This window comes from Fukomys damarensis, unplaced genomic scaffold, assembly GCF_012274545.1.
Source record: "Fukomys damarensis isolate Sample0158 unplaced genomic scaffold, DMR_v1.0_HiC HiC_scaffold_34, whole genome shotgun sequence".
Taxonomy (NCBI): domain Eukaryota; kingdom Metazoa; phylum Chordata; class Mammalia; order Rodentia; family Bathyergidae; genus Fukomys; species Fukomys damarensis.
The window spans coordinates 7,265,181-7,273,460 of NW_022900946.1; the positions used below are offsets into that span (position 1 = coordinate 7,265,181).

The following is an 8,280-nucleotide window of genomic DNA, read 5'->3' on the forward strand; positions in this document are numbered from 1 at the left end:
CTCCGCCGCGAACTCTTCCGCCCCGCCTGGCCCCGCCAGTGCCTTGCGGGGACCCCGCGCGCTCCTTGCCGTGCGTCGCTGCCCGGACTTCGCTGGTCCCCGAAAGCCCTGCTTCCCTGAAGCCTCCCTGCTAACTTTCTGCCTTAGCGCCCTGGCCCTGCGTCCTTTGGGCCCAGCTCTCGCCTTTGCCACTTTTGTTTCTCTTTATGCGCAAGTTTTTCCAACCCCTCTACCTCCCGGGTTTGGTCTTGGTCGTCTCGCCTTCTGGCCCCAAAGCGGCTGCTGGGCTCCGTACCTCTGCCCTCCCTCCCCGAGTTGCCCTGCTACACCCTCCTCGCCTCTTTTCTGCCCTTTCATCCCACTACTCCCGAGCCTTCTCTCTCCTACAACCCCACCTCCACCCTCTGTCCTCATTGTTTTGTTTCTAGCCCTGCCTTCACCCTAACACCCAGTTTCCCACTCCAGTGCAAGCCTCGATCCAGCCCCCTTTGTACCCCGTTCCCCTCGGGAGCACGGTTGGAGTGGTCTCCTTCCCTCCGCTTTTCTCAGCTCTGCTGCGGGCGGTTCAGATTTCTCGGGACAGCCCTTTGAGGGCTGGAGTGGATAAAGGGGGAAACGCTTACTGCAGCGCGAGTGCCGTCTGCGCTTACCGGCTCCGAGGTCGCGGGACTGGACGCCGCCTTCGGAGAAGCTCTTTTCATCTTCTCCAAGTCATCAGGGGTTCTCAGCCCCCTGGGACCTAGAGCTGCTCTGGGTTCCTTTGTCCGAGATTGGTACCAGGTTGTGCCTCGGTCTTTCTACTTTTAGCCCCAGGCGCCTTTAAACTTCCTCTCTAAAGAAAGGGCCTCCGCCGCGCGTGCTGGGCCAAGGTTTATCATTTTCTATGAGAGTTTTGTTTCAGCGAATTCCGGGCTAGGATGGCGTTTTAGGACGTGGTAAGGTGCTTTGAAGAGTAATTGGATACCGGTTGCTTTCAGAGCCTCCGGTTATCTGACCGCCCTGCCCGCTGCCCCCACCGCGCTGGTACTGAACCAGTTTGGAAACTTAATTCTTTTCCTCTTAGTGTGCCTTCTGTGTAGGGTTAGATGCTGATGATCTGTGCCCTTGAAGTCTCGGCCTCAGAGGTGGGTATTTTATCCCATTTTGTACAATAGTTTCCTAACTCGGCTGACGCTGTGAGAATGTTATTTTTGTTTCCAAAGTGTATTCTGTTGCCTGAGAACTTGTGAGCGCAGACAGATTACACTGTCTTTCCTTGCAAGGCGATTTCCTAACCCAGCCTGCCTGGGCAGAGTTAGAATCTACAGCTGGCACTGCCTGCCCCTGGACTGGGGGTGTAGGCGCTGCGCATCTAGCTCTTCCAGCGGTGCCTGTCCCTTAGTAGGTGGCCAGGAAATGGTTGCAAAGGAAGGGGGTGGGGAGCACAGCCGGAGGAGGTTACCCACATCTTGGTTCAATAGAACACAATTGTTTTGGAAATATAGCTGTTCTGTTTTTCCAGGTATAAGTTTTGTGTGTGTGTGTGTGTGTGTGTGTGTAATTTTCAAAGGACAAAATGCTTACTATTAAAAAAGTGTATTGTAAAAAGTACATATCTCAGCGCCTGCTCTACTCACCTTCTGGCACCTCCTTCTGGGCCCTTTTTAAAAATCAGTATTGCAGAGAGGAGAGAAACAAAAACGGTACTTGATGTACATGACTTCCATCTTACTACATGTAATTTTTCTTAAATACGCGTGCTTTTCCCATCAGTCCTCTGCTGACACTTTGGTTTCTGTCATTTCCTAGTCCATCCTTGAGCACAGGTCCTTGCCTGCCTCCCTGCTCCTGTAGGTTTGAAAGCACAAAGACAAGCCAGGCTTGTGTACTCTTGACTCATTCTGTCCTGGCGACGTCAACTTCTGCAAAATGCAAAGCCTGTGTCATAACACAGAAGCTGTTGAAACGTGTGGGGACCCTGGGAGCCTCTTTCTGCCCTCCCTTTCCCTTTAGAGCTCCATTTGTTTGGTTGTGATGGACAAGGGTGTTGAGCCCTGACGAGTGTGTGTGTGTGTGTGTGTGTGTGTGTGTGTGTGTGTGTGTGTGTGTTGTGTTACTCTGGATCAGCCTGCTGGCTTTCTTACTTCAGGGAAAGCCAAAAAAGGTCACTTCTTTTTTCTAGAACATTGAAATCAGAAGTATGTGTCTCAAGTATGTGTTTAGACTTTCCTGCTAGACTTAATCATTCAAAATGTGGGCAGGGGTGCTGAAAGGAATTTTTAGGGAAAGTATGTAACCAAGTTATGTGAAGCAGATACTTTTTGTACCACAGAAAGTATGTAACCAGGTTATATCACACAGATACTTTTTGTATCACTAGATCAGAGTGCCTTTTTCTTCCTTGAATGTGGTAACCTGTATCTCAGGTTCCCTCCAGATTTGCCCACAGCTGCTGGGTTGTGATGGCCTGGTGATGGATCCACAGTCCCAGGTTAGCTAGCCGCACACAGCTGAAATAAACGAAGGTAATAGCAGGTACGAAGCTATGTATGTTGTGACCAGGCAGTAACACACACCTGTCTGTTTTGGTTTCCCACCCCCCTTTTATGGTACCAGGGATTGAACTTGGGTCCTTGGGTCCTTCAGCTTGCGAGGCAGATGCTGGAACCACTGAGCTAAATTCCATGCCCCTGTTTTGGTAGCTTCTGCCTCTCCCTCCCCTGTGCCTTTAGAGATGACCTGGGCATCCAGAGTTCCTGCTCCAGCATCTGCCTTCTAAGACACAGTTACTGCTCTGTTTAACAGCTTAAAGTGGCTAATGTTGTTCCAAAGGAAGCAAATGCTGTAGAAGGTGTTGATAAAATTCAGTACATACCACTGAAGAAGGGAACCTTTGCAAGTCGTTTTGTCTGCTTTCTGTGGTGGAGTAGTGCGAAAGCATTTTCTGAGACAGTTCCAAATGGCAAAGAAAAACAACCTTATATTTTTAAGACTGCTGTTTCATAACCAAGTAAGGTGCAGCTGTTCTTTCTTCTGTCTCTAGCATATTTTTTTTGCTCTTCCCTTGGTTTTGCTTTTTAAACACACGGGTTTTTGGTTGAAATGACATTTCCGTGTACTTCTTGTCCGGTGGTTGGTATAAAAGATTGTGCAGGCTGCAACATAAGTCCATGTAGTTTCTTCTCAGTCCCTGAAGTTCAAAACCAGACCCTTCCTACCAGCTTGCTTATAATCAGAGCCCCCCCACCCCAGGGACGCGCCTCCCGAGACATCTCAGACCCATTGTTTACCTGAGGATTAAGTTCTGAGCCTCACAGGTCAGAATGACTTTTGAGAAGCTCTTTTCTAAAACTCACCTGTCCTAAGTGGACAGAAGGAGGAAACGAACCCCTGAAAACTGTAGCAGGTGCTGCTTATCACGTAAACCTGGGTGGGCCATGCAGGAGTCTTCCAAACCCTCCCCTCCCATTAACATCACTCAGGTGTGTGTGGGGACAGTTAGGTTCCCCTCACCACTCTGATGAGCTGCTTAGGGCTTTGCAGATGTAAACAAGCCTGAGGGGGGGGTCTCCTCTTATTCTGCCCCTGCTTCCCTCCTTTCCTGATGAACAGCCCCTTTAGTGGTCTGGCACCATCTTTTCCTACTTTCACTTATCGGATCCTTTTTATATCCCAAACACTGTTCTGGGTAGGCTCTGGGGGGAAGAAAGAGATGATCTTTATACTCGAAAATTGACGTGGGGAAGATAAACAAAGAGCAAGCTCAGAAAGTGATGAAAATAGATAAAGCAGGGTTAGTAGCCTATAGCAAGAGCTGGAGGGATTATTAGGTGGGATATTTAAATATGGCCCTGGGGGAGGACACTTGAGATCTGAATGACAAGAAGAAAACCAGCAGGACCGAGAGCTGAGGTGAAAACATTTGCAGGCCAAGAGAACAGCAAGCCAAGGCCCAGGGGTGAGAGAGCAAGTTCAGTGTGTTCAAGTAAGAGAAGATGGTGTGGGTGGACATAAACAGGTAGGAGATATTTACAGAAGTAGGTGTGAGACTGATTACACTGGACCTTGTACATAATCTTTCTCTAAACTGCAAGAAAGTTTACCCTTGTTTCTAATTCCTCACTATGTTACTCTGTCCCCCCTCCCCGGTACTGGTGCTGGAACTCAGGACCTTGCGCTTATAAGGCAGCCACGGTGCCACTGAGCTAAATCCCCTCTCTCCATATGTTTATTAGATCTCACCTGTAGCAGAAAGCTAGCCCTAAGTGGCTTAACCAAGACAGCAAACTGATTACCTTCCATAACCTTCAATCTGGTCTGACGATCCCGGTATGGAAACGATATTGTCATCTCCCCTCCCTTGGCAACGCTTTACTCCTTGGCTTCCTTCTGCCCCTGTGATAGGAAAATGACCACTGACAGTTGCAGGTTTGCCTCCTGCCACCTTCCCGCCCCGGCAGAGTCTGCGTCTGCATTGCTGGCTGAGCCCTGGGTCCCCACACTCAGGTCCAGCCCTGCACCGGTGCCTGATGCTAGATGCAAGGGTGGCCCTGTTCTTTCTCCCAGATGTAGTGGGTGATGTCGTGTCCATCTGAGCCCTGGGCAGGCAGAGTGGGGTTGGGTCCCGCAGGGGATACTGAGGAGCTGTTACAGAAGGATGGAAGAATGGGCCACTAAAACCACGAATCAGCCACTTTCTGCTCCATCTAGCTTCTCTGCCTGGATCGAGCTTTCAGACAAAATGTTCCCGGGGCTTGAGGGGTAGAGGGGAGGAAGTGGGGTTTCCTCCCTCTTAGGGAAAGAAGAAAATGAGGAGGGGGAGAAGAGCCTAATGATTGTATTTTTAACCCAAAACATAGCATGTTGGTTGTGTCTTACAGAGCGTTGGGTTTGCTTCATTCTTCTGTCTCAAGGAGACAAGATTCCATGAACTTCCTCAAAGGCAGGAAAGGACCTTGGTGACATTTTGTTTTGCTTCCTAGTGACTTATTTTTTTGACATGGTGCTGGAGGCCCATCCAGGGCCTTTACATTGAGATGTATCTGCAGCTCTTTTCTTATTTTTATTTTTTCTTTTTGAGGCAAGGTCTTAGTTGTGAAGTCCAGGCTGGACTTGAACTTGTGATCCTCCTGACTCAGCCTTCCAGAGTACTGGGATGATAGGCATATGGCACCATGCTTGGCTGCTAGTGATTTTTGGTGGGGTGTGGGGGGGGTGTGGGGGGTGGCGGCGGAGATGGACTCAGCTCCTTCACACTGAGCTAAATGCCTGGCTTTTTTTTTGAGACAAGTTCTCTCTAAATTGCCCAGGCTGGGCTTGAATGTGTGATCCTCCTGCCTCGGCCTCCCACACTGCTGGGATTACAGGGCTGGGTGACCACGCCTGGCCAATAGTGAGTTCTGAACAATCTGAAGGCCTCTAAGTCAGAGGGCGAGCTATGACGTCAGAGGCTTTCTTAGATAGCAGGAAGCACACCTGTTAACCCAAGTATTCCTAGAAGTTCGCTTCCCTGCCTTCTGCCCCAACAACCCAGAGTTGTCCTAGCCAAGGTCTCACCACAGGCTCCTGCTCCTCTCCTCATTTCTCCAAGATTCCATCTCCTCCTCCTCCTCCTCCTCACCCCCCAGTCCCTGCTCCACCCAGTGTCCGCCCTCGGGTGGAAGCTGCTTGCTCACACGCTGGCCAGCAGTGCCCTGGCAACCTTCCTTGCTCACCAGGGTCTCCGCCGCCTCGCTATGGAATGTTCCCTTTCCCCGTGAAACAGATCCCTCTTTCTGGGTCTCATCTCTCTCACTGTTTCTTCTGCCATTGTGTTCTCTTCTGCTGCCTGCTTTTCTGATAACCTGCGGTCCTCAGAGGTCCGTCCGCAGTCTGGGTGAGATTCTCTAATGGTTCTGGAGGAGAACAACCACAGACTTGTGACTCAATCAGCTGGCTCAGATTCCAGCCCTGAGTTTCAGATCCACTATTGCATCTGAACGTGTCATGGGTTTGTCAAACTAAAAATATCCCAAACTAGGCTTGGTATCTCTCCCAGGCCACCCACCCAAGAGTTTTCCTTCTGGTATTTTTCATCTCTGGTGATAGGGATGGTAGAGGGACCTAGTTACTTAAACTCAAGTCCCAGGAGATGTTGCCGCCACCTTTTTTAAATCTTCCCACCCTTGATAAATTGCCAAATGGCTAGTATTTTTTTTTCTTTGGTGTTACTGAAACTGGTCTCAGACATCTGGTCTCAAGTGACCTTCCTGCTTCAGCCTCCTAAAGAGCTGGTCGGGACTTCAGGTTGCTCTGCATGCTTGGCTGATTTTGTCTCTTAAATATCTTTGGAATCCATTCCTCCTGCCTCTGCCTTCACTCCCTCGTGGCGTTCAAGAGGCCACCTTCCTTCCTTTGCTGCAGAAGCTCCACAGTTGAGGCTGTGGCCCTGCGCAGCCCGCCCGTGGCTACCAGGATGAGCTGTTCCGGAGATCCCACCGTGTCCCTGTCTCCCTCAGAATCCCCCAGTGGCTCCCATTGCCCCTGAGTTGTTTTTTTTTAAACATGTCCAAAAAGCCCCCTGTGCTGCAGTTTCTCTGTTTTAATCTGTCCAGCCTCCTCAGCTTTCTTCCTCCCCGCCTTCTCAGCTCCCCCCGCAAGCCTGGCTGTTCCTCCCTTTTCCCCGTGTTTACTGTCCTTTTTCTTCCATCTGCCTTCCTCTTCTTCATTCCTTCAGTTTTGCTCACGCATCACCCCTCCCTGGAAGCCCTCCGTGACTGGGGCTGAGTTGGGAGCTTCCTTGGTACCCCGGGCCCTGCAGAAGTGCTTATTGCCTTGACCGTGGTGGTGGTTTCTTGGGTGCATCCGTAAGTCTGAACACACCCGAGGTACATGCTGAAGACAGGTAATTTACTGTGTGTCGGTATACTGTTCCTACTCTGTCACTGCACTACCATCCAGTTTATAACACAGTTGATGACATCTCTGGATCCCTGGGTGTTCCTGTACGTGCGCGGTGAATATTTGTGGAGGGTTATACATAAACCTTGATAGTCAGCCATGGGATGTAGCAGTTGGGGTGGCTGCCTTTGGTTTGGGATTAGTTTCAGTTTGGGAGCAGTGTTTCGTCATTTTAATCCGGCATGAAGACAAGGGCTTTTTTCCCATTAAAGATCAGCTGTTTACCCAGATATGAGTAGGAATTTTAAAACCTTCTCTCCTAGACACCATGCCACAAGAAGAGTGAGCTCTTCCTAGTTTTCACAATGGAGGACTCGGGAAAGACTTTCAGCTCCGAGGAAGAAGAAGCAAACTATTGGAAAGATCTAGCGATGAGCTACAAGCAGAGGTGAGTCCTGCCTGCAGAGGAAACTAATTGTCAGTGACTGGGCAATCACTTGCCCTGGGCCATAGGCAGGAGCAGAGCAGGCATCCTAACCATCCTGTGCTGCAGCTCTGCCTTACATTCTGGAAGGGTTTTTAATCAGGTCTGAGTTACCCCAGCTGATTGGTTGCTCAAAGTAGAGAAAAGAACTTTTCTCTGTCTAGAAAAATAGGTTGTTGCAGATTTAAAAATTTGGAACAGATGTTTCAGTGCCCATCTCTGGCAGTAGTGGGTTCTGTGTGTGTGTGTGTGTGTGTGTGTGTGTGTGTGTGTGTGTGTGTGTGTGTAGAGGGCTGTTTGAGGTTGGTTTTTTTACCCCTCATGGACTCTTATACAGTTTACACACGGAGGTCTTATCCAGTCCCTTTACTCTATTTACTCTTAGTTTGGCTTAAACACTTAACAGTTTACCTGGAGCGTCACTCAGGCAGTGTGTTTGTTTACCTACTGATTATCCTGAGCATTGCTCAGGCTGGCATCATTTCAACCAGTTGATTAAATAAATTTGATAAAATTGTTTTTATATTACCTGTTACTGTATAAAAATTAATGAGGGCCGGGGATTTAACTCAGTGGTTCCATTGCCTGCCTCGTAAACACAAGGACCCGAGTTTGATTCCCCAGTACCAAAAAAAAAAAAACAAAAAACAAAATCTGTACACAAACACACACACACATGTATGTATGTATAAAAAAATTAATGAAAAAATATGTAACTTTTGGTCATCCTGTATTTAAATAATTGGACCGGTAAGTGGTCAAAGATAATCCAGAGGATTGGGATACTGCTGGGGTAAGCACTTGCCTAGTATGTGCAGGGTCCTGGATATGATTTCCACCACTACTAAAAAAAAAAGAAAAATGTGAGGGGGTCAGGGGTTTAGCTCAGTGGTGCCACTGCCTGCCTTGCAAGCACAAGTTCCCATTTAACCCCCGGT

General features: G+C 49.0%; 1 protein-coding gene across 3 annotated transcripts in view; it reads left to right on the forward strand.

Annotated features, from left to right (window-relative positions):
- Positions 1-1,067: 1,067 nt before the first annotated feature.
- Nde1 (nudE neurodevelopment protein 1) overlaps positions 1,068-8,280 on the forward strand; it is a 38,482-nt gene continuing 31,269 nt past the window's right edge. The window contains exons 1-2 of one of the 3 annotated variants that reach the window (XM_010610771.3): positions 1,068-1,124; positions 7,182-7,306. In XM_010610771.3, the coding sequence (XP_010609073.1) occupies positions 1,086-1,124; positions 7,182-7,306 (164 nt within the window). In that variant the 5' untranslated portion in view covers positions 1,068-1,085. Of the gene's footprint in view, positions 1,125-6,237; positions 6,863-7,181; positions 7,307-8,280 lie in introns of those variants that run through there. The other 2 variants (XM_010610773.3, XM_010610772.3) reach the window with 2 other exon arrangements.